Genomic DNA, 27,400 nt, shown 5'->3' on the forward strand with positions numbered 1-27,400 from the left:
GGCCTCTGAGATAAACTTAAGGTTCTCAGTTGAATCTGTGAGCCTGAAGAATGTGTGAGGCCAAATAGAAATTAGCCATGTTTTCTGCTGTTGTTTTCTGCTCAGCTGCTCTCCAGTGTGACTTCTGCTGTATGCTTTCATTGCTGTACTGGGGCCAAGTTTTTCTGATGCTGCTGGAAATATTCAGTATATCCTTTGAGGATCTTTCTTTATAAGAATAGATCTTGTTTCTATTACATCTTTAACCATCTCATGACACATATTCATATGGTTATGTGACTATATATAGTTACAGGAGTTCAAAATGTATTGGCAATGAATGACTAGGCATCCAAATGACAACATATGTTACATAATTGCAAATAATATCTTAGAAGTTTAACCTGTCTGGGGTTAAGGGAAACGCTGATTTATGTCTTTGTCATTTGAGTACTGAAGGGAATAGCTATATCATGGTTTTATCTTAAAGGTAATATTCTTTCACATGTATATGCTGTAGCCCTCTAGGGCAGACTGACTTTCCTCTTACGTATTTCATCATTGGGTAAATTCTTCTGTGACATTTCATATTGCAATAAGAAAGTCTCATTTCTGGCAAAGAGCCAATGGTATGAGGGAGTATTGAAGAAATTTGGTTGCTACTTTTATTTGAATTATTCACTTAGAAGATGAAAATGACTGCTTAAGCATAATCAATTCATTTATCTTGCAGTAGGCATTTGAAAGTATTACTTTTCACTGGTTATTCAGCAAATATTTACTGAAGGCCCACTATGAAGAGTTTCTAGATGCTGGATATTAAAAAAAACTTTTAAAAATATTTTTAAATGTGAATAAATTCTGAATCAGATGGTATTAAGAATATGCTGTTATTAGAAAAAGATTCTTACTGTGATTAATGCACTGTCCTAAGAAACATTTATGTGTCTTTGTACATTATATATAGCATAACATATGTTATATTCCACTGGCTCTGACAACTGTTCTAAAAGAAATTAAAATGATATGCTATATGACAGGAAAGACTCATTTTTCCCACAGAAACTTTTCTAGGTGGAATTTGAGTTGTCATTAAAATAAATTAGATTGTTTACTGACTTAGGAGTTTCCAAGGGAAGAATTTTCAGTTATCATTAAGAATTAAGGTGAAAGATAAATTTAAATTCACATCCATAATCATGTTGTTTATGAGCCATTAACATACATTAGTTTTTATTAGAGATTTAGTAATGGTTTACAGGATTGTAGGATTACAGTGGTATAAATCCACATCACTCCCACCATCAAAGTTCTGTATACACACACACACACACACACACACACACAAAGTCAATGATAACTACCATAGTTATCACAAATTCTTAAGAGACAGTTTGGCCATTGTGAAATAAACAGAACTGAATTTCATGAATTTGCAAAAAGAAAGAAAGAAAGAAAGAAAGAAAGAAAGAAAGAAAGAAAGAAAGAAAGAAAGAAAGATAACAGTCCTTAGGAGTATGGACCGACCAGTCAACGCCCATGTTCAGCGGGGAAGCAATTACAGAAGCCAGACTTTCTACCTTCTGCAACCCACAAAGACCCTGGGTCCATGCTTCCAGAGGGATAGAGAGTGGGAAAGCTATCAGGGGTGGGGGTGGGATATGGAGGTTGGGTGGTGGGAATTGCTTGGAATTGTACCCCTCCTACCCTATGGTTTTGTTAATTAATCCTTTCTTAAATAAAAATAAAAAAAGAAAGATAACAGTCTTACATTAAATTATTTTTTAGGAGAATGTAAATAAATAAGCCCTATGATTTGAATGCTCAAAGAAAAATTAAAGTATTATTGGCTTACAAAAAATAATTGAGGTAAGCACAAGGACTGGCGTAAGGATCCTGGTTAAAGCCCCCGGCTCTCCACCTGCAGGGGAGTCACTTCACAATTGGTGAAGCAGGTCTGCAGGTATCTATCTTTCTCTCCCCTCTCTGTTTTCCCCTCCTCTCTCCATTTCTCTCTGTCCTATCCAATAACGACAACAACAATAATAACTACAATAATAAAACAACAAGGGCAACAAAAAGGAATAAATAAATAAATATTGTTAAAAATAATAATTGAGGTGACACAGTGGATAAAGCACTGTAATCTCAAGCAGCAGGTCCTGGGTTCAATTCCTGGCAGCAGATGTACCAGAGTGTTGTCTGGTTCTTGCTCTCTCCTCCTATCTTTCTCATTAATGAATAAATAAAATCTTTGAAAAAAAGAATTAAGGTGAATTCCACTTATCAATGTTCTAAAAGTTAATTTTTTAAAACTTGTATTTAAATCACTAATAATTTACCAAAAGGTTTCGAAACAAGTTAGGATGCTGCCAAGACTTGGGATTTGGGACAAGATGATAAAGAAAGTAAAGTTGAAGGTACTAATGAATTTTCAAGAACAGTCATTCCCATTAAATGAATGAATGGGTAGTGGAAGAGGAATATATATATGAGTCAGGTGGTGATTTATGAAACCTTGACTTATTTGAAGTCATCATATACATAACTGGAGATATGGCGGTTATGATAGCTATCTTGAATTCGAGTTTGCCTCTATCCTTTTCCTCCATGAGATGACATGGTGTTTAAAGCAGAATCCCCCTCTCAATAGTTACATAATTAGCAAAAAGCAAAAGATTTATATGATCTAAGGAGAAACCAAACCGGAGTATATGTTTATTGTAGAACTTCATATTGTGCTTTGCAAAAATGGATTATAAAACTGAAACCTGGGGGTCAGGTGGTGGCACACCTGGTTAACTGCACACATTACATTGTACAAGGATGCAGGTTCAAGCCCCTGGTCCCCACCTGTAGGGGGTAAGCTTCATGAGTGGTGAAGTAGGGCTGTAGATGACTCTCTCTTTCCCTTTATATCTCCCCTTCCCTTCTCAATTTCTCTTTGTCTCTATCCAATAATGAATACATAAATAAATAAATAAATAAATAAATAAATAAATAAATAAATAAATAAACCTGGAACCCCTTGTGCCTTTCCTCCCTCAGCCATTTGACCCCACCTCCAAATGTGATGACATCCATATAAAACTTGTTTTCCCTCTTGGCTGTTAGCTGACTCTATTAAATTGTTGCCTATACACATTGGTAAGAATGTACAAATTATCTTGACTTTTCTTATTTGTTTAAGGATGAATGAGTGGTTTTTTACTTTGTCTGTGGCCCTACCTGCTGATCAGATTAAACTCTGAACATACAGGAGCGTTGTCAGATTGCTATCCAAATATGGGAAAATTTGTGTAAGGAACCATTTGTGTTGTAGTGCCCTCTACTGGGAGGAATGATAAATATAGATGCTTTCTTTTAGCAAAAAGAATTAAAAAAATAATAAAGCCAAGGTTTATACTTTAAATATATATATTTGAGAAAAGCGGTTCAATAATAGTGCATCTATTAATAAACTTTAATTTTCCCATTGTCTTTAACCTATTATGAAAATTATAACAGATTTGAGAAGATTAAAAAATTGCTTAAAGCCACCAGAATCAACTAATGAAATCATCCTGTTCCTTCTTTCAGATTTTTTTAAATTTCTACACAGTAGAGATAAACTATATAGTAGTTTTGAATTGTTATGTTTTCTTTCAGCATTATGCCATAAGTTTATATAGTTCTAAAAACTCTTCTTAGGTGCTTATCTCCTTTTTTCTCTTCTTCCTACTTAAGGAAAAAAAAATACATATATATATATATATATATATATATATATATATATATATATATATATATTCTTTCTTATATAGGGCTGAGTTTATTATCATCATACCACAAATAATTTCTTGTGTATTTACCAAAACCCTCCACCTTTCTGTTTTTTCTCCTTGATCTAAAACAACTATGTCTATCCTCCTACTAGAAGTTAACGTAATATTTTGATTTTTCACTCTGTAAAAAGTATCTGTTCTTTGCAGTATCAGAAATTAGTGCCAGCTCTGTTTAACGAAATTAGGCTAGACCAGTGAAAGTTGTGTGTCTCCAAATATCCAAGTGTTATTTTGTAATCCTCAGCTTTTTTAAGCTGAAAGGAGCCATCTGAGGAATTTCAAGTAGTGGTCTAGGAGTGTTGGTATGAATATTTCCAGATTTTTTTTAGTAGGTCTAATATAATTTTTCTCTTTCTCTACCCTGATGATTACTGAGGTTATATGTTCACAATAGCCTAAAATAAAGGGAATCTGTGCAGCTGACTCAGCAGGCCTGAAGAGTCCTCTCAATTGTGGGACTTTGTGAAAGCTTGGTAGAGCTTAGAGGAGCTCTCCCATCCTTGGATGGAAGTCTGGAAAGACACCCCACTTGTTAGCCTCTCTCCTTATAGAGATGAGCCAAGAGGAAAAGTCTCCCAGACTCAGTTTCTCCTTGTTGTTGTTAGTCTCTCAAGCTCACAGAATGCCTACTGCCTCTCACACTTAGTTCATTCTCTTGCTAGCTGACTAAGTGGCTGCTTGCTTCAAAGTTCATTCAAAGTTCACACATCCACTATAACTTCATCTTTTGATCATCCAAGAGAACACACTCTATCATACACCCCTGCCAGTACCCGGCAATGAGACCCCATATTCTATTTCCTTGTGTTCTTTGATATCTGTGATTTACATCAAGTTTTGTTTTTCTCTTTCTCTACCTCACCTTACTGGTTTAACCCCTATGCTTCTCTCAAATGCCTTTGGATAATTAACTTGCCTGCATCATGGAAACTAATGGTCTTGACCTTTATGTATCTCATCAATTCTTGTCATACCAACCCCCTACCATGGGGGCAAGCTGACGTTTAAGAAACCTGTAATTTCTGACATATGTGAAAAATGTTCTTTGTTTAACTCAGTATAAAATCCTGTACCCATCTTCAGATAAACAGATGTTCGTACCAGAATGTCTCCCGATGCCACTAGAACTGGTGAGGGAGGGTCGGAGGCTTACCCCCCTGCCCCCGGTTGGAGCCACTCCACATGAGCCCCAGCACTCAATAGTAATATTTTCTGAGTGAGAAATAAATCTGCCTTGCTAATCTATGGAAATTTAGGTGTCTTTTAACACAGTATAACTTAGCCTACCATGACTAATACACTGTTCTATACCCTGTCATGGTGTTTGACAATGTATTTTCTCTGCTTTGAATACCATTCACTCAGCATCTCCACTCGTTCACCAGATAGGCTTCCTGGCTCCCTCTTAGCTCATCTTTATTCCTTATCCCTCTTTTTGAGTTAGCTGCTGCTTCCACATCCTTCTCTCACCTACTAATATATAAACAAATGATTCTTACTTTATTTATAGATTGCTGAGATTGTTCTGTTCATATTGGTTATGTTCCTATTGTTTTTTCATATGGTTATTCCTTTTAGAATAGTTTGCATAGTTCATATAATGTGAGCCACTTGACTGAGTTTTCAAGAAGTCTGTGAAATCAAACCAATACTGCAAAAGAAATCAAGGTAGTTACATTAAAATATACCAGGAATATTATTATGTACCTTTTTAATATTCTAAATGACAAAATATGAAATACTATGTATATAATGCAATGTATAAGCTCTCTTGCTACATACTGAATTTAAAAATGACGATTTTGTGTAAAAATACATGTGTAGTTGTTTGATTTGCAAGCTGAACTAACCACTTTTGTCATGGAGTATTTCACCATAAAATAAGCACTTAGGGGTCATGCAGTGGTTCACTTGGTTGAACACATCTTACCAAGTGCTAAGAGCTGGATTCAAGCCCCTAGTCCCCAACTACAGGGGGAAGTTCCTCAAGTGATGAAGCAGTACTGTAAATGTCTCTTTCTCTATTCCTCTATTTCCCCCTTCTCTCAATTTATCTATTAATCCAATAAATGATCATAATAAATTCAGTATGACTGATAGATTGAGGTTACCAAGAATCAGCATTTGACAATATTATGAAAATAAAAAAGTAAATCATCATAGGGGAAATGACTGATGGAATTGTTGTTAGTGATAAACTTTGAGACCTATTGTGAAAATTAGAATTTAAGTAAGTTTACATGTGTTATGTGAACTTGACAGTCCCTTAATATTTAAAGATTTTATGAAAGAATCCATTCTAATATTGATATGTATGACTTAAAATATTTTATAATTAAAGGTATAGGCATTTGAAATATCTGAATAATTCAAAGTGGCCATTAAATGTTAGAAAATCATGCATGGATAAAACATTTATTCAAAATAAGAAATATTTTAGCAGACTTTATAATAACAGATTTAAAATGTTCATTGATATAATTAAGTTTCACACTAAGAATAAGTATCATTAAAGTTTTATTTTATTTATTTATTTATTTTCACCAAAGTACTGCTCAGCTCTAGCTTATAGTGGTGGAAGGAAGTGAGCCTGGGACTTCTGGTGCCTGGAAGCCATTTTTGCATAACCATTGTGCTATCTTCCTCACACTTAAGTCATATTTTCAAAATAATGTTTCTGAGAATGCTGTTAATATACTCTTCCCTATTTCAGTAATGTATGATGATGATGACAGAATAGGTTCCCCAGTGTGCCAATTGTTATCAGCCAACTGGTCAGCCTACAGTACAGTCAGTGTTTTTCATATTTAGTCTCTATAGTGACAGCACACCCAATGGCATTCATCACTTCCACAAATTGGCCAAAGTATAAGGGTTGCCACTATTCCTCTAAGGCACAAAACCAGTACACCAACCCAGTACTCTTCTGGTAGCTGCACAAGCTACCCCCAAATAAGTGGAGTTGCAAGCTGAGGCCCTCCTGAATCTATATTCCCTAGATTCTGCCTGTAGACACCCTACCTCCATGACTTGCAGAGAATCGCTTTCTTAGATCAGGAACTGGACCTCTTCAGGAAGATGACTGACACCCTAACAAAGCACTGCAGTTTGATGCCTCCCACTCAGACTGGTCTGTTCTTATCCTCTAGCCTGTATAATAGGAGCCTCTATTACCCATAGATCTTTGAGGGACCCAATGCTGTATATTATTGACATGGGCTTCTTCTAGGAACTCTTTCTCCAGTCTCAGATTAGATCTTCTGCCACCCTAAATTCTTCTTCTAAACCATGAACCAGTGGAAAGAATAGAAAAAAATCAACAATAAATTAGTGAATGCTACCTTTAAGGACTTAAAAAAAAAGACAATAAAAGAAAGAAATATTTCACATAGAACAATGTCTGCCTTTAAATTAAATCTGTTTTAAGGTGTATTAAACATGTTCATAAGTAAAGTTTCCTATAAACCTGTATCAACAGTGAAGAAGTATAACTTGTTTCTCTAGGTCTAAAATGTGTTGCTTTGCCTAGTTTTGCTGCTGCTGAAATTATTTCACAACACTTGTAAAGTTAACCAAGATCTTAATACAAATAAAAGACTCGAGTCTGACTCTAAAGCCTGAGTAAGTTTAGTTCACAACCACCCCTTTTCATGAAAACTAAGACATGAAGGCAGATACAGCATGTTCTAATGGAACCTTGACATGTTGCTTCCAGTCTCTCACAATGCCACCTAATTTACCAAGGACATATGTTCCTGATTCCAGGAAGTCTGAACACCAAGTCCCAAGTCTTTGTACTGAGATGAGATAACTGTGATGTTGTTCATTATATAGAAAACAAATAATAGAGTCCCTAAATATTAACTCCATGTAACAACTCTTTCGACATAATTGTTGTATATACTAATTAAAAAGGCATGTTAAGTGAGGCTTAGGAGTAACAGGTCAAAGTGGCCCAAGGTAGGCATTATTAAATGTTTTTCTTTTAGATACCAGTCTTGGAGGCGATCCAGTTTCGGTAAGAAGTCACTCGCATGTAGACACCTGGCTTATTGACTCTCCCACAGTCTACACCCCAGCTCACTACTCCAACAAGGTACCAAATATTTCGAGAATTGGGGTGAACAAGTGGTCCTCCAGAATCACCCTGCATAAAACAAAGAATGTTTATCATTTTGAAATTTTACTTTTAAAAACTTAGTAGTAGACACAGGTGAAGTCTCACCACAAGGACGAATATATATGGTGCACTACCCTTAACCTCAACTGTACATGTCAACAATATATTTCTTGTGCATCTTGGGGTTTGCTTGAACTTTGAAACCATGAGCTGATAAATTACAATATCTTGTCCTATGGCAAAGCTTCTAGGAGACAAATATGAATATACTTGGAGTTCAGGGATTTAAATATGGGAAAAGAACTTGAACTCTAGACAAGAGGAACTAGGAAGGTTAAGAGGAATGAGTTGGAAATAATGGAAAAAATCTGAATAATACTTTATTGAAATATGATTCAGAATACAAGTTTCCATGCTAGATTTCAGTGTATATTGGATTTTATACCAGCTCTCCCACTTCCTATGTGATCTTGTGCAAATTACCTTCAGACTCAGTTTTCTCATCTATATGATGATAATAATGAAAGGGTTTTTATTTTTAAAATATTTTATCTGATTTAATGAGAAGGATACAGAGAGAGGAAGAGAGATAGAGAGACCAAAGCACTATACAGTTCTGGGCCTCAAAACCTCAGGCATGAAAGTCTTCTGCAGAACATTATGCTGTTTCCGCAGCCCTCACCCCACAAGGTTTTAATGAAGATTAAGAAGGTTAAGATTGGTAATGCACTTGTATTAGTCCTTGGCTCAAAGTAAATCTAGCATAAGTATTTATGAAACACATGTAGCACATAAAGAATTGTTTTAGTGGCAAAGATGAGGGTTTTACAGGACTACCAAATTAATTGAACCACTGACTTATCTCTCCATATTGATTATCTCCATAAAATAGAACAGTAATTGATATACTTTGTGGTTAATGTAAATAACTTACCTGGCAGGCATCAATATTTCCTTCCATGTACCCGGCACATAGCATTGTGTCCAACACCATACCATTATATCCTTCTTGAGAATTACAAGTGGCTGTATCAATAATCTTCACAGGTGCTTTCTGAAGTGACTCTGGATAGTTACCTAGGAGAAGTAAATATTATCAGCTAAAGAGATGCTTTGAGGCAAGGCAAAATGAGAAGCTTGGTTTATTCTCTGAGAATGCCTATATTTAACACTTGCCTATTCCTAAAATTAAAAAAAAAAAGCCTATTCAAGGAGCTGGGGAGATGGAAAAATAGTATAATGGTTATGTAGAAAGACTTTCATGCCTGAGACACCAAAGGTCTCAGGTTCAAGTCCCAGTATCACCATAAACCAGAATTAAGTAATGCTCTGGTAGAAATAGAAATAGAGAGAGAAAGAGAGAGCGAGAGTGGGGGGGGAAGAAGGAAGAAAGGAAGGAAGAAAGAGAGAAAGAAAGAGAGAGGAAGGAAAGAAGGAAAAAAGGAAGGGGGAAGAAAGAAAAGAAGAAAGGAAGGAAGAAGTAGTAATGAATATAAATTAAAAAAGAAAACCCACTAAGTTCATTTACTCAAAAGAACAGAAAGGCAATGTCCAAATTATTGAATATATCTTTTCACATCTTTGGACCAGACTTTTCTCAGTTATAGCTGGAGGGTTTGGAGTAGAAAAACCTACAACCTTACAATAAAATTGGTCTCTTTGGCTTTATAAGCCAAGACAAGTTGTGAAGTCCTAACTTCATCATCAGTCCTGAGGTACTGGCATCAGTCCCTGAAAAAACATCTGGGAGTAGTGGACATGGAGAGGTAAATGGTACCGTTGACTCTAGAACTAATTCTCTAATTTTCTTGTTGTTTTTGTACCTTATAAATTATATCCACTGAACTTACCATCATAAAAAAGTGCTCCCCATCCTGTAACAACAACTCCTTCACCGGGGGGGAAAATCTGTGTGGCTTCAGGAAGACAAACTCTGTGTACATCGTTTTTAAATGAAACTCTTTCAGAGAGCAGTATGATTGCAATGTCATCATGGTGTTCACCCCGAATGTAGTCTTCATGAATAATGATTTGTTCAACATTATGTTTCATATAAGGGGGTCTTACTATAGTGCCAAAGCTGACAGTATAGTTTTTGGGATTGGTTGTCCTAAGGAAGCAAAAATCATATATTTATCTCAAAATAATAGAAATACATTTTTTATCCACTATTTTTTGTTACATGACATGACAATATCCTTGATTGAATACAAGTATAAATACAATTTTTACTCCTACCCCCACCCCTAGAACAGTGGCTTATGGTGATGCCAGAAGTTGAACCTGGGAAGTTTGAGTCTCAGGCTTGAAAGCCTTTTTGCATAAGCATTACGCTATCTTCCCAGCCCTACTGCCTGAATTTTAATTCTATTTTTTAAATCTTGTTTTTATTCCTACACAATGTGCTATGTAAGGCAATTTTCGTATAGAAATAAAAATAAGTAATCTATGCCAAAAAGAGGTTAAGTCTAATAAAAAGGTTAGCATAAATACAAAATATAGAATTGACTAAACTGTTGTGTATAAAGTTAGTAAGGTCATAAAAATAAGTGGACTTGAATATACATGCTCTAGAGGATGGGGAAAAAATATTTTAAATTGACACCAGGGTAATCACTGGGGCTTGGTGCCTGCACAACAGATCCACCATTCCTAGTGTCCATATTGTCCCTTTTTTCTTCCTTTCTTCCTTCCTTCCTTCCTCCTTTCCTTCCTTCCTTCCTTCCTTTCTTCCTTTCTCTCTCTCGCTTTCTTTCTTTCCTCCTTACTGCTGTCCTTTTTTTTCTTTTCACTTTATAAGACCATGAGAAATTGAAAGAGGAGAGTGAGACAGACAAAAAGAAGATGATGAGAGACATTTGCAGCCCTCCTTCATTGCTCATAAAACCTCCCCCTGCAGGTAGGAACTGAAAGTTTGAACCCACATCCTTGAACATTGTAATGGATGTGCTCCACTGCCTGGCCCCGAGTATTGAAATTTTCTTAGAGAAAGAAGCATTTCAGATAAGCCTCTATAGCTAAGTTGTATTTGCCTAAAAGATGAGGAGAGGAGAGCAGGTATGTGGAGATGGGAGGGAGGTAGGAAATAATAGGATGTTTTACTATTAGTGGTTTGAGATGTCTGGAGTATAAAGAATGAGATATGATAATTACATGTGGACAAAAGAAAAAAATATGTTAGCATTAAAGCACAGGACTTGCAGAAACAGAAGGATGAATATGGGATGATCTCACTCTCAGGCAGAAGTTGAAAAACAAGACCAGAAGAGAAAACACAAGTAGAACCTGAACTGGAATTGGCATATTGCACCAAAGTAAAAGACTCTGGGGTGGGTGTGTGTGTGTGTGTGGGGGGGGGGAAATACAGGTCCAAGAAGGATGACAGAGGGCCTAATGTGGGTTGTATTGTTATATGGAAAACTGAGAAATGTTATGCATGTACAAACTATTGTATTTACTGTAGAATGTAAAACATTAATTCCCCAATAAAGAAATTAAAAAAAAAAAAAGCACAGGACTTGCATGCCTAAAAATCCAGAGGCCAAGTTCAGTCCCTGACATTGCCCTAAGCCACAAGTGAGCAGTCCTTTGTAGTGGAGAGGGAGGTGAGAAAGGTCCCGGTACATGATGGTGGAGAAGAACCTAGGCTGGGGTGAGTTTTTCAGAAAACTGAGAAATATTACACATGCCCTAACAACTGTATTTACTGTAAACCATTAATCCCCCCAATAAAAACGTTTTTAAAAGAATGTGTGAGAGAAAAAGGTATTATCAAGAGTGATTGGCATTCCATTTCTATTGGTAAGATATTGAAAGTCTTAGATCACCTTACCATATTATTTATTTTCCAAACCAAGATACTCTTAAGAAATAGAGTGAGTGAGTTGGGCAGTAGCACAGCGGGTTAAGCGCAAGTGGCCCAAAGTGCAAGGACCTGCGTAAGGATCCTACTTCGAGCCCCCGGCTCCCCACCTGCAGGGGAGTTGCTTCACATCCAGTGAAGCAGGTCTGTAGGTGTCTCTCTTTCTCTCCCCCTCTCTGTCTTCCCCTCCTCTCTCCATTTCTCTCTGTCCTATCCAACAATGAAGACATCAATAACAACAACAATAATAACTACAACAATAAACAACAAGGGCAACAAAAGGGAAAAAATATTTTTAAAAATGATAATAATAAAGGGAGCACTACTGGCAATTCAGTTCAGATGGCAAGCATATATTAGAAGTATGCCAGGGCCTTTGGTGCCCATAGCCTTGGATAATATGATGGACTTACTTTTGAAAGCAATGAGCTGCAGTCACCAGGTATCTTTCACTGATCAGAGATGCCCCACAGTAGTGTCGACCATTCTTCTGGATACTTGCTTGCCACGGCCATTCTCCCTCCTGAGCACTGGAACCACCCCTGATTCTATCATAGGTAGCTGACATCCTTGCTCGTCTCCCACAGCCTGTCAAAAAGGATCAGTTTTGTTCCATTGAGAATAGGAACATAATGTTCATTGAACTACAAAGCCAAGAGTAAACTGAGTTGCTCATAAATGGTTCTATCTGACATTATCTTGTGTAGATAGGAGCAAATTGAAATCTGCACAGGAGCCTCTCAACTGCATACATAGCCCTTACCTCAACTGCATTCCTAGCATAGTATCTCCAAGAAACTACGAAACTGGACACCATGAAAGCTTTATGTGAGGCACCTGTGAGGATGGCCTCTATCAACAAAACAGGAAGTCACAGCTATTGGTAAGAAAATGGGACTCCATTACATTGTTTGTGGGAATGCAAACTGGTGCAACCCCTTTGGAAAACTGTCTAGAGAGTTCTCAAAAAATAAAAGTGTAAACAAACTCATGATTCAACAATACCACTTCTAGGTATTCATCCAAAGGACATGAAAACACTAACTCAAAAGGTCATGTACACCCCTATGTTTATAGCTGCATTATTCACAATAACCTGAGTGAAAGCAGCCTAAATGACCATTGACAGATGACTGGATAAAGAAGTTATGGGCTGTATACTCAATGGGATACTACTCTGCAATCAGAAAAGATGATATTGTGTTTTTTGAAACAAAATAGATGGAATTGGAGGTGATTATGCTTAGCTTAGTGAAATATCAATAAGAAAAGACAACTACAAGATGCTTTCGCTCATATGTGGAATATAGAGAACTGAAGCAGACGGACTTGCAAAAAATATTAAACAGAAGTAAACAAGCCCTTTCTAAGACTTTGTGAGAATATTGTGGTTATCATTGGGAGAGTAGAGGCACAGAACTTTAGCTACGGGCATGATGTGGAACTGTATTTTGTAACCTCACAATCTTAAAACCACTATTAATCACAAAATTTAAAATATATATATAAAAGAAAAAGATGGGGTCTGGGTGGTGGTACATATGTCCCCCTGCACAGAGACCCAGGTTGAAGCCTCCAGTGCCCACCTATGGGGGGGGAAACTTCAAGAGTGAAGTGGGTCTGCAGGTGCCTTTCTTTCTCTGTCCCTCTATTGCCCCTTCCTTCTCAATTTCTCTGTCTCTAAACAGTAAATAAAGTATGAAAAATAAACGAACAAACAAATAGCAACTATGTGAGGCAGAGGAAGGCACAGCTAAGTCCATGGATTCTACAGCCAAACTCCCTGTTCTGAATTCTGGCTTCACCATTTACAAACCAGATGAGGTAGGGCAAATTATTTCATTTCTTTATCCTTCCAGTTTCTCCATCTCAAAAACAGAACAACAACAACAACAATAATAATACCATTTCTAATATTATTGTGATAATTAAGAGTTGTTTGGAAAGCTATTATAGTTATGTCTGGCCAGAAGTAACAACTCTTGACTTATAGAGCATCTCTAAACTTAAATGTATATGAACTTACGGTTATTGATCATTTTTTCAGCATCAGCCTTTCTGATTTCTGAAAAAGAAAAAAAATCCATAATAAATTTAATGTAGAGAATTAATACCCTTATCCTGGGTCCCATGACATAAACTAATAGATATAGCAAAAAAGGCCCAAAAGTATTTGGATCCAGGACATTTGGAATCTTGTGTCAACAAAAAGGAGAGAAAATGTTTTATTTGTATTCTCCTTTTACTATTTGTAGATGTCTATGTGGAAATACAGTCTACAGTGTTGCAATGAAGGTTTTTAAAATTTTTTAATTATTTTAATTTTTAACATTTTATTTTATTTTTGAGAGAGATGCAGAGAGAGACACACACAGAGAGAAACACCAGAGTACTTGCTCAACTCTGGCTTAGGGTGGTGCCGGGGAGTAAACATGGGACTTTGAAGCCTCAGGCATGAGAGTCTGTTTACATAACCATTATTCTATCTCCCCCACCTGAAGATTTAAAATTTTTAATTTGGATTATACTCTACATAATCTAATATAGATAATTTTCAGCATCTTTTCTTACAAGAACAAGAAGTCCCCACAAGTAAACTTAAAATGGATCCCTGCCATACATGAAAATGAATTTCAACTTTTTTTTCTTTTTTTTTTTTATTTCTTTATGCGGGGATTAATGGTTTACAGTCAATAGTATAATACAGTAGTTTGTACATTCATAACATTACATAACAATACAGCCCCCACTTGGTCTTCCTCTGCCATCATGTTCCAGGACCTGAACCCCCACCCCCAACCCCAGAGTCATTTACTTCGGTGCAATACACCAACTCCAGTCCAAGTTCTATTCCCTTCTGATCTTGTTTTTCAGCTTCTGTCTATGAGTGAGATCATCCCATATTCATCCTTTTGTTTCTGACTTATCTCACTTAACATGATATCACTGAGCTCCATCCAAGATGGGGTAAAGAAGGTGAATTCACCATGAACCTGAGACTTTGGAGCCTCTAGAATAAGAGCCATTATGCTATCTATCCATGTCCATGATTTGAATTTAAGTATACACATTATCATACTTTTTCTGTATTTATTTATTTATTCCTTTTTGTTGTCCTTGTTGTTTTATTGTTGTAGTTATTATTGATGTCGTCATTGTTAGATTGGACAGAGAGAAATGGAGAGAGGAGGGGAAGACAGAGAGGGGGAGAGAAAGAGAGACACCTGCAGACCTGCTTCACCGCCTGTGAAGCGACTCCCCTGCAGGTGGGGAGCTGGGGGCTCAAACCAGGATTCTTACCCCAGTCCTTGCACTTTGCGCCACGTGCACTTAACCTGCTGCGCTACCGCCTGACTCCCTACACATTATTATTCTATATAAAACAGTGATTCATTCATTTAAAGGATCAGTGTTGTATCTATTAGCTGTGAAATTTTAGAGATAAAACATGAAAGTAACACTGCTCCCATCTAACATAAATTTACCTGTGATCTGCAGAGAATTGGGATCTGTGTTCAATGGTCCTGCATTGTTCTTCAACATTTGGCGTAAGATACTTTGAATTCTTCCTCTTGTCTTTTCTTTCATTGATTTGGGAGACCTGAACACCAGCCATATATTTGCTGTTACACTATTGCTGTCAGGTCTAAAAATGATAAAATAAATAAAAATTTCATATGTTGGCAAGCAAAATTTGTATTTCCTTCCTCATCTCTTGATCTTTATTTTTTCTCTTTTATAGGTTTGTGTAGAATATTCAGATTAGATTAATCATTCATTCATCTGCATTTACTTGGAGATAATTTTCATGAAGCTATATTATTCAGTTTAGAGGACAAGTACTTGGATTCTGCAAATCCAAAAATTAGGAAAGACCTGGGTACCAGGTCAAATTATCCCGTAAGATCTGGCATCACTTACTCATATAACCGCCCTTTCTTCTTTGACTACTATAGGTGCTGCTGAGTGATGCTAGAATGACTGAGGCATGGTTTCTACTAAGGATTTCTAGTAAGATAAGATACCATATGCACATAACTTTAACAAATAAGATAAATATGTAGTCCAGGAGGTGGTACAGTGGGTAAAGCACTGGATTCTCAACCATGAGGTCCTGAGTTCAATTCCCGGCAGCACATGTACCAGAGTGATGTCTGGTTCTTTCTCTCTCTGCCTGTCTTTCTCATAAATAAATAAATTCTTTTAAAAAATACAAATGTGATACTTATTTGCAAATAGAAGAGGAATTTTATTTCATGTAAAAAAATCAGGGAGGAGCCACAGATTCCAAATTTTCATGGAAGAGGTAACTTACATACATATTATACTGGACCTGAAAGTATTTTCATTGCTACTTCATAAAGCAGAAAATTTTAGTACTCTGGAGAAACTTGATAGGATTGAAATTAATTAGCATTTATTGGGTATCTATGATTCCCCAGGCACTTTTTAAATAACATTTGTTATCAAAGCCTTAAAAATAATTCTCCAATATAGGTTTCATTATCTTTTTTTAATCATTTTTGTTGGAGAGTTAATGATTCAGAGAGCAGTTGACACCTGGGTATGATGTCTCTACTCCCTATGAAAGTTCTCTGCAGAACACTTTGACCCACAACTTAGGATCTTTTGTATCTTTATTTTCTTAGACAAGCAAAAATTATATTTATTTCTGATGTGCTCAAGAGTATACATTTGCAAGCAAGGACGTAGAGTCAATATAGTTACCTGCATAGCTCAGGCTCTTTGCTAACACACCCCAGTCAGCCAGTGATACTACTGTCTAAGAGACTGAACTCAGATGGAAGAAGGCCTTTAACAATGGCAAGGGACAGCAGTAAAGAGAAGCTGTGAAGTAAGATCATGCCTGAGGAAGATTAATTTAACTTGATATGTAGGGCAGAGATCCCCCCTCTCGAAAAATAGGCAACCCGTGAACTTGAATGATAAACATGTAAGGAATTGTCAGAAAGCAACAAGGTTAGTGTTTGAAATGAGGTTATGTTGCTTTGGGTCTTCCAAACAGATGAGCTACTGTTGGCATAAAAATCAGTAGTTATTCCTGTGATAGCAGTTGAACAAGCTTACTGCTATCATAGCCAGATGTACCCAAATTAAAAACACTTCTTTTCATCCCTTCTTATGAGTCGATGCTTCCTATGGATAACTGGAATTGCATGCATGGCAAAGCAAATCGGGCACTTTCTGTTGGTTGCAGATTTCTCTTGAGGAGTAACTGGACTTTTATATTTTAATCTCCTATTTCTTTTAGAAACTAAAAGAAACTTCCGTTTTCAATGCTCAATGAGCTCTCTGTTGGTTCTGAGATTTCGGAGGTCCTCTTAGTCCAGGAGTAGAAGAGAGTAGGGTTATGAAGGTAGAAATAATCATCACCTTCATTTGAAAATGTGTTCATTTATAAATATTTTTATACATGTGATCCTTTGATCCTAAGTACAGTTTTATGATGAATACACTATAAGTGTTATCAGTATTTCACAGAGGATGGAGCAGATTTATAATGGCATGTTGATTTGCCCATAGCCTTTAAGCCACTAAGTGGTAAACACTGAATTCAGCCCTCTTAAGTATTATTCTGTGCCTTCTAATACTAGTCTATGCTACCAAAGTAATCTACATGCAAAACAAAACTAAAAAGCACAGAGAAGCTGCTACTCTTAGTTTTATGGTACTGGAGATATTTCCTTGCCATCAAATCCTGGTGTTGATAAGCTTCTTCTACCCCAGAAAAACACTAGGATAGCTCTACAAGGTATTTAGCAGATGGCGTGCAAGAAGAAAGAATAAGAAACTAGGATCTGTGTTTGTGTTAATACTAAAGAAAAAAAAAAAAAAAAAAACTAGAGGATAAAATATTGGTCTGTGTTCCAGCCTTTCGGTCCATGACTGGTCAACAATTTGTTTGGTTTTGTATGTTAACTCTCTTGTCAACCACCAGGTTCCAGATGCTAACAGGATGCCAACCAGACTTCCCTAGACAGACAACCCTACCAATGTGTCTTGGAGCTCCACTTCTCCAAAGCCCTACCCCAATAGGGAAAGAGAAAGACAGGCTGGGAGTATGGATCAACCTGTCAACGCACATGTTCAGCAGGGAAGCAATTACAGAAGCCAGACCTTCCACCTTCTGCATGCACAATGACCTTAGGTCCATACTCCCAGAGGGTTAAAGAATAGGAAAGCTATTGGGAGGGGAGGGGATACAGAGTTTTGGTGGTGGGAATTGTGTAATGTACCCCTCTTATCCTACCATTTAGTCAATGTTTCCTTTTTATAAATAAAAAATAAAAAAAAATTAAAGGGGGAAAAGTTATTGGTCTAATGGACCATTTAATGTTTTCTGACATAAACACTTAAGAAACTTCAGCTAGGGGAGCTGGGAAGGCAGCAAAAATGGTTATGCAGAAGGCTTTCATGTCTGACCCACTGAGGTCATAGGTTTAATCCCCAGTACTACCATAAGCCAGATATGATCAGTGCTTTAGCCTGTCTCTCTCTCTCTCTCTCTCTCTCTCTCTCTCTCTCTCTCTCTCTCTCTCTCTCACACACACACACACACACACACACCAATAAATAAAAACAATATTTTAAAAAACTTCAGCTACAGAGATATCATAGTGATATAACATTAGGCTTACATGCCTAAAGCCCCAAAGATCTCAGGTTCAATACCTAACACTACCATATGTCAGAGCTGAGCATCACTATTTTCTCTGTAAATAAATAAATCAACCCAAGAAACTAGAATGAGTCAACTATAGTTTAAGGATATATTCTCAATGAATCTAATAAAAACAACTAAATAGCCCACAAACTTTGCTTTGGTTTTATACTGAAAAATAGTTCTGACACATAGCCTAGGATAATACTGTTTGTTGGTAATAATGGTAATTATAGTTATTGGTAATAATGCGATATATCAATAGTGTATTTGAATAGCAGGACTTTAAATGCAATTTATATATAATGGATTGATTTCTTTTCTAGCTATTGTTGTAGGTACTTACACCAGTGTGATGACTTGAGAATTAATATATTTTTTATAAATATCAGAGCTTTCAAATGCATCAGACATCTGTTAAACAGAATATAGAGACAAACATCAAATTTGAATCATACATTTATATTTCAGAAAATTAGCAATAAGGATGAATATAAAATACTGATTTACCTTTGTTTCAAGAATTTTGCTAAGATAGTGAGTTTCTGGTGATGTCTCCTTTTCATAATTTCTATTATATGTAATATTCAACACTTTGAAGCTACCTCTGTAATAATAGGTCCTGTTTTCTAGGAAATAAAATAATAAAATGGATTTCAGATGCAGGTATAAATTACATAGTAACCAGCTGGTAAGTGTTTAGTTCATATTAGACACTGGTAAACCTTGTGACCCTTTCTAGTACAGTTGATTATATAACATGAACACTAAAAAATGTTTATAAATCCAAAAATAAATATATACATATCAGATAAAGGTCATAAAGAAAAGTAACATCTTGATTAAGAGTGATAGGTCTAGGGACTGGGCAGTGGTGCACCCAATAAAGTGAACATAAAATAAATCATAGTCTTATTTATAAACTAGCATATACAGTGATAAGATTACTTTTCTGACAATTATCTATCTCTGCATTCATGTCTATACTATGCTTTTTTTAAAGCCTACATTTTAAAAGATATCTACAGCAAAGCATTTGGCAAATGTTAACAATATTTATATCTAGCATCTAGAGTTACTGGCAGTCATTTTAAAAGAAGTTGGGGAAACAGCAGAGTGGTAGTGTATTAGATATCCATGCTTGAGGTTTACTTCTTGGATTTATCTTATGTCAGAACTGAGTAGTGCTCTAGACTGCTCTCTCTCTCTCTCTCTCTCTCTCCCTCTGTGTGTGTTTGTGTGTGTGTGTGTGTGTGTGTGTTTTCATGAGTAAATCTTTTAAAGGGGAAGTATTTGCTGTTTGCAAGTGTGTCTTTGTCTTGTGTGGAAATGTAAATAAAGTTTATAGAAAGCCGAAATAGACAAAAAAAAAAATCATTATTTACCAACCTACTGTCAAAAAATGAACCAGGAGACCAATAATTGTTCCTAGGATCGCCAACACTCCAAACACAAGGAGGGCAATCATCCATAATGGCAAAGAGGTGCGAGCAGCTGTGGCTGGTCTGCAAGTAAAGAATATGAATAAGAAGGATTTTTCTGAAAAATCACCATTATAACTTTTTTCCTCTGACCCCTTAAAGTTTTACAATTCAAGCACAGAAGGAGCACAGGTCAGAAATACAGGAAAGGGTGGAGGGTAGATAGCATAATGGTTATGCAAAGAGACTCTCATACCTGAGGCTCCATAGTTCAGTCCCTTGCACCACCATAAGCCAGAGCTGAACAGGGCTCTGGTTAAAAAAAAGAGAAAAGAAAAGAAAAGAAAAGAAAAGAAAAGAAAAGAAAAGAAAAGAAAAGAAAAGAAAAGAAAAGAAAAGAAATACAGGAAAGAAGAGAGGAAGAAAGGCAAGGAGATAGGGAACAAGTAAGAAGTAGAGGAAGGAAGAGCAAGGCAAAAGGAAGCCTATGAACTTACTTTAAAATTTATGATTGCAAAGACCAGGCGGTGGTACATGTGGCTAAGTGCATCTGTTACCATGCACAAGGACCCAGGTTTGATTCCCAGCTCCCCACCTGCAGGAAGGACGCTTCATAAGCAGTGAAGCAAATGCTTCAGGTATCTCTCTGTCTTTCTTCCTCTATCTCAATCCCCTTTCAATTTCTCTCTGTCCTATCAAATAAAGAAGAAAACAAAAATGGCTTCCAGGAACATTGGATTTGTAGTGTAAACACTTGAGCCCCAATGATAAACCTGATGGCTATATATATATATATGATACTTCCTGGGGTATGTGCTATAAATTATTTTTTGTTTATGGTCAGTTGTTATTATACCAGGTTATTTTGTTGCAGCAAAGTGTGGCTCGTGAATTAATAAAATATAAAGTAAGATAATGTATTGGTTAATGTTATGTGTCAAACTTTGACAAGGTTATGATGCCAAGTTGTTTGGCAAAACACTGATCTACATATTGATATGTAAGTACATACTGTGAGGGCTGGGGGAGACAGCATAATGATTATGCAACATATTTTCTTTTTGTTTTTATTAGGACAGACAGAAATTGAGAGGGATGGAGGATAGAGAGGAAAAGATAAAGAGACAAGGAGAGACACCAGCAGACTTGCTTCACCACTTGAAAAATCCACTCATCCCCCTGGCCACCTCCCCCTGGCCACAGGTGGGGTGCAAGGGCTTAAATCCAGGTCCTAGTGCATGACAGTATGTGCACCCAGCCTATGTACTACCATGCAGTCCCTGCAAAAGATTTTCGTGCCTGAGACTCTGAGGTCCCAGATTCAATCGCCAGCACCACTATCAGACAGAGCTGATCAATGCTCTATTGTCTTTCTATCTGTGTATCTTTCTTTCTCTGCATCTCTTATTTAAAAAATAATAATAAATTTTTTAATGTGTAAATTTATACGGATTATATATAGGCAGAGAGAATAAAAGAGACAACACTTCTTTTAGGGGCATCAGACTTAAACCTAGTTCTGACACATAGCAAAGCAGCACACTATCCAAGTGAGCTATTTCTCCAGTCTACTAGCAAGAAATATTAATATCATATAAAAGTATTACAATTTTGTATTATGTATTAGATATTTTATAGTGTGATTGGAAGGTAATATCCATCAGAACCACTTAGGATTATTTACTGAATGTGTTGTTTATGAGGTCCTATGGCTGATCTAGTGAATCTGAATTCTTAATAAGTGTCAAGAATGTGTACTGTAACATTTCTGGTGATGCATATTCTCACTAAACTGTTTGCTACTGGAGTGGCAAAATGGTAAACTTCTAGCCATTATTTTTCAAACTATAATAATGGGTAGTGTCTACAATGCTTTGAATCACATATAAAAGTAAATTAAGTGGAAGTTTTTAGGGGAATAAAAATTTTAATCCTTTTAACTTTTTTTTTACTCTTTGAAACATTGCATATTTATAATTTTTTATTTAAACCTACAGCATCATCTAGTTAATCCCCAGTGTTGGCAGATAACTGTACTTCACACTCTACAGAAAGATATAAGACATCAGAAGAGAATAGTCACAACTTTACCATCACATTTCTGAACTCTTCATCTGTACCTGCACTGTGCTCTTTTCCTTGTGTTCATGTAACTACCTGTGCCTCTGTCTTGGGCCACTCCCCTTCCGCCTCACCTAATTCTTTTTTTTTTAATTTTTTAATTCTTTATTTATTGTGCAGAGACAGCCTGAAATTGATAGGAAGGGGAAGATAAGGAGAGAGACAGAGAGACACCTGCATCACTGCTTCACCACTTGTAAAGTTTCCCCCTGCAGGTGGGGACTGTGGGGCTTGAACCTGAGTCCTTGCACATTGTAACATGTGTGCTCAACCAGGTGCGCCACCACCTTGCCCCACCTCACCTAATTCTTTATCTCATGCTTCTACTTAATCTGCTCCCATACTTCATTACTCTTAGTTGCCTGGATGTCCAGACTCTCTTTCTTCCATATTCATGTGCAATCTCATCTTTCCGCCTAAAATGTTCACCTCAAATGAGCTTCCACTTAAACTTGATCTTTCCTTTTGAAATTTATGATTTTATTAAGTAAATAACGATTTATAAGAAGCTGTTGTTACATGAGGACAATTTCTTATCTCCCACTGATAGGTGTCTGCACACCACTCCCTCCCACCACCAGCTTAATCCCTCCTCCATCATTGTGCACTGGATCCTCAATACCCTCTCAGATCCCTCCTTACCCTTGTCCCTCATCTCACCCCCACACCCAGCCAGAGTCCTTGGCTTTGCTGCAGCATGTCACAACTATTCTGCTCTGTGTTTTCCCTTTCTTTCCCTATTACTTAAATTTCATCAATAAGTGAGATCATCTGATATTTGCCCCTTTTCTCCTGGTTGATCTCATTTAACATGATTCCTTCAAGTTCCATCCAAGATCTGGCAAGGGAGATTTCATCATTTCTTACTTTTTTAAATTTATTTTTTTATTGCCACCAGGGGTATCACTTGGGCTCCATGACTGCACAATAAATTCACCACTCGGGAAGCCATTTCCTTAAAGCAATTTTTCTCCTCTCTCTCTCTCTCTCTCTCTCTCTCTCTTTCTCCCTATCTATCTCTATATCTCTCTCTTGCCCTCCTCTCTCTTCTAAGACAGAAAAAAGTTGACAGAGATGTCAGAGATAGAGATGGCAAGAAAAAGACAAACATCTGCAACACAAGTTCACTGCTTGCAGTTTCCCCCCCTGTAGGTGGGGAAAGAGTGGGCCTTAAACCTGGGGCCTTGCACATGTGTACTCAACTGGGTGTACGAACACTAACTGGATTTCAACATTTCTTATAGATGATTAGTATTCCATTGTGTATATATAGCACAACTTTCTTAATCACTCATCTCTTGTTGGGCAACTGAACTATTTCCAGAACTTCATCTTCCAAGTCTATCATTTTGATTTCAAATCATCTTCATTAAATATTTCATGGTGTATCCTATTATGGATATACACTGATGTTCTTTTTAAGTGACTTTTTTAAACTTTTAGTCATGGCAATTTTGTGGCCCAAAGCTATATTATTATTTGTTGGTGTTTTTATTATTTGTTATACTCAGGGTATTATCACAGTGTCTAAGACATTTTAGATAATATTTTGGGGGGTAAATGAGTGATGCCAAGGAATATCAAGGACAAGTAGATCTTAAAGGATGGCTAGATAAGAGGGATGCAGAATATAGAACATCTTCAGTGCTTGTTACTTTATCCTGTGTCAATGACTGACATGCAGTTCTTAGGAAGGCAAATCTGCTAGGAATGTGTGTGATGATATTTTAATAAAGCAAGAAAATGAAAGGGGGAATCAATGAAGAAGGAGGCTTCTATCACCCATGAGAATGAATAATAGGATTCTAATGCTAATAATAACTAAAGGAAAGTGATAAATTTGGGAAAGTTAACAATAAGATATTCCTTGGAACTTAGTATTTAATTAACAATATTGGTAAAGGATGGAAAGATATGAAAGATGATTCAACATTTTACTTTGAGAATAAAGAAAAATGTAAACTCTAAAACAAATTTGTAGTAGACAATTGGGGATAACTAACTGGTAATTAATTAGTGGAGGAATTGTAATTGAGGATGTACATTTAAATTATCAAAACTGGGAATATGAGAGGCTGTGAAACTATATTAGCAAAGTATAACACTTATTATGTAAAATATTATTTTAAAAAATTGGTGCTTTTTCCCAAAGCAAAGATTCATTTTCATTCTGACCATAACTATTTTTTCTTAAATTCTTCCTGAATCTAAAGTCTTCTTTGACATCTCTCAAAATACTTGAAATTATAAGCATATAAATTTTAACTAAGAAATCAGAATGTTCTTCAAGTCATGGTACAGCACTTACCTCATTTCAAAAGCACTCAACTCCACCAATCCTACAACTCATCACTGATTGATTCTCTGATCTCTCTTCCACACCCTTTCATTCATGTCTGCCATGAACTCTTACTAATTACTTTTTCCCTAGTACTCTCTTAAGTGGAATTATATTGACCATTTACTGTCTTAACTTGTTTTATTTTTAAAACTTGACTTGAGCACTGAACAATGTATGTATTTGACAAATTTTCTTTTACCTCTATAATTTTTTAATAAATTATATTCTTATAAGAACAAAAACAGATCTAAGTCTATTAAATTTTTATAAAATTGGTGTTTTATAATTCACCTAGACACTAAGTTTTTAAAGTATAAGATGAAAATAACTCTAATTTTCAATTGTTGGTTACTGGAAGTGCTATGTAATTTTATATTTATTTTCTCTTTTTCCATTTGGTTATTGCTTGATACCAACTCATATGGCTCTCTGGATTATAGCTATATTTAATTTATTGCCTAAAGATTTTACAAACCATGACACAGAGTAAGTGATTTTACAAACTGATAAACTTTCCAGGGGAAAAGAAATCACTCAGTTATTTTGTCAACATTGCTAGTAGTATATTATACAGATTCTTTTTAAAAGCCATATTTACTGGATTAAGGTAGAGAATAACAAGGCTCTACCACACAGCTTTTTTATTATTATTATTATTATTTTAATGATTAACAAGATAGTATAATAAGAGGGGTACAAATCCATACAGTTCCCACCACAAGAGTTCCATATCCCATCCCCTTTATTGGAAGTTTCCCTATTCTTTATCCCTCTAGCTGTATGGACCAAAAATATTTACGGGTTGCAGAAGGTTTCCACCTTCTGGCTTCTATAATTGCTTCTTTGCTGGACATGGATGTTGGCAGGTCGATTCATACCCCCAGTCTGTTTCTGTCTTTCCATATTCACACAGCTCCTCCCCTCCCCTGAGATATTTTCCTCTATCTTATCCTATAGGACTAATTCTAAGAAAAAGGATTGAAGTTGATAAAGTGTGACTTTAATGTCTATTACCACTTCTAATATTCCTTTCCTTCCTCCTGGCATTTTATCACTTAGTCACTCATATTCAACCACAAAATTGACTAAGTTCTCAAATCAACCTATAGAGTCTGTCACGTTTCAAAATGTCTCCATACTCTCCCTGGCAATAGGATTAGTGTCCCACTCTGGGGAGCTAGCCCCAGCTTGAACCTTCTGGAAGTATACAGAAGCAATGACTTAATCCTTTGGAGTCTTCCTGTTCATCTTAGGCTTTTACACAAATGTCAAAATGATAAAGGTAAAGGTGGAGGAGCACTCTAAGTTAAAAAAAAACAAAAACACATCATACACCCAGTATCCAGGTGGTGACCATCTTATAGGCAAAACAAAACAACCATGCTGTTTCCACATTAAAATGTGATCTCTCCTTTGCTGATATGTCGGAGATGTGACTAATCATAAAACATCGATAAAGAATGGTATGTCTTTAACAAATCACATAATTTACTTAAGTTCATGAAACATTTTTCAAAAAAGCCGTATAGTTCAAGGAAAACATGTTCTTACTTTTTATATCATCATGAATATTCTTTTTTGAATTACATATTCACATGGATACTGATATAATGATAACAAATTCATTATAACTATATGTATATATATATATCTTAAAGGACTTAACTATTGATTGAAGCCACATATTTTAGATAATTTAGGTGGCATAAATTTATATTTCACAGTTATCTGAAAATTACATAATTTGTAATTCAGTTCATTTAATTTTGTTACATTGCATATGCTTTGATGAAAATGTCCTGTGGAGTGAATATATTTTTAAATGTTGATATTACCTTTTAACATAGTAATTATCAAGTTAGATACTTTAAAAATAGACACCACCTGTCCATACATAATTACACAGCTCTAGTTTATGAATATCTTATAGATAAAAGTGCATGACTTTATGTGTGTTTCTACAAAATGCACTAGGAAACAATGGTACTGTGACAGCCAAGACAATATTCAGGAAAGCAGTTAAGAAAGTATAAGATGGTAAAAGATACAAGGAGACAGAATCATCATCACATTAATAACAATTTACACTAAGTTTATAAGAATTTTTTCCCTCATAATTTCCTCCTCTTCACTTTAGAATAGTAATACATTTGCATTATTTTTCATTCACAGGGTGTTAAGTTTCATTTCTCCTTTCTAGAGCTCTTCCCAAATTACTGACTACTGACTACTACTTTGTCGATTCCAGACAAAGGTAGATGTGTTTGATAGAACTGCTCCCATGCAAGAAATCCCAAATGTAATAAGAAAATTACAAATTCTCCCCTAAACTCTATTAGTTTGCAGTAACTCTTGAGTGGGTGTCATATTGGGGAAACATATTTCTACTTATTTCAGAATTTTAGGTAAGTAGACCTCCACTTACCTATACATTATGTGCTGGTATAATAGCTGCTGGTGTTAATAAAGATAAAGGACACTTCTCTGCTTCTTTTGCCCTGATGAGTAGTTCTCAGGTAAATGTGCTAACCACAGTGATGGTGGGGATTTTAAGGGCTGGGTGCAGCAGCAGAAAGCAGTTAGAGGGAAACTTGTTTTACAGGTGTGTATGACAGCCATGGATGTGTGGTTTAAAGGAAGAAATGAAAATTCTATTTGTCTTGGATACTTAGAAAAATACAATAGACAGAACTTGGATTGGTCATTTGAGAGGTCCACCCAAGCAATAGAGCCAAATACTGGTGAATCAGTGTCTGACTCAGGCTCCATCCATCCTGTCCATGATCTAGAGCTCCTCCCCAGTGATACCAACTGTTTCCACCAGAGATGTTTCTGACACATGACTTAAATAGAAGTTATGGTTGTGTTTTTTTTTGACACAATAATTATGCTATAGCACTATTCATTTAAAATATTCTTGGTCTGAAAGTCTTTCCTCGAAGTCCTCATATACTTTGGCAGAAATAGATGTACAGATGGAAGTAGCTTTTGGTCAATGAAAAGCTACTTTTCTTTTAGTCATTTGTTTTTGAAAATACAACTAGTTCTTC

The 27,400-nt window shown here is 36.1% G+C and overlaps 1 protein-coding gene across 1 annotated transcript; it reads right to left on the bottom strand.

The window, feature by feature from the left end:
• Positions 1-6,263: 6,263 nt before the first annotated feature.
• On the bottom strand, positions 6,264-26,841 carry LOC103119993 (transmembrane protease serine 11B-like protein). Its single transcript, XM_060188610.1, has 10 exons — positions 26,776-26,841; positions 19,857-19,972; positions 18,978-19,096; positions 18,814-18,881; positions 15,271-15,431; positions 13,812-13,850; positions 12,199-12,373; positions 9,774-10,033; positions 8,858-9,000; positions 6,264-7,950 (listed from the first exon to the last, which is right to left on the bottom strand). The coding sequence occupies exons 1-10, from the start codon at positions 26,781-26,783 to the stop codon at positions 7,789-7,791; spliced, it is 1,251 nt and encodes a 416-aa protein (XP_060044593.1). The 5' UTR covers positions 26,784-26,841; the 3' UTR covers positions 6,264-7,788.
• Between the last annotated feature and the right edge of the window lie 559 nt (positions 26,842-27,400).

The sequence above is a fragment of the Erinaceus europaeus genome, chromosome 3 (assembly GCF_950295315.1).
Source record: "Erinaceus europaeus chromosome 3, mEriEur2.1, whole genome shotgun sequence".
Taxonomy (NCBI): Eukaryota; Metazoa; Chordata; class Mammalia; order Eulipotyphla; family Erinaceidae; genus Erinaceus; species Erinaceus europaeus.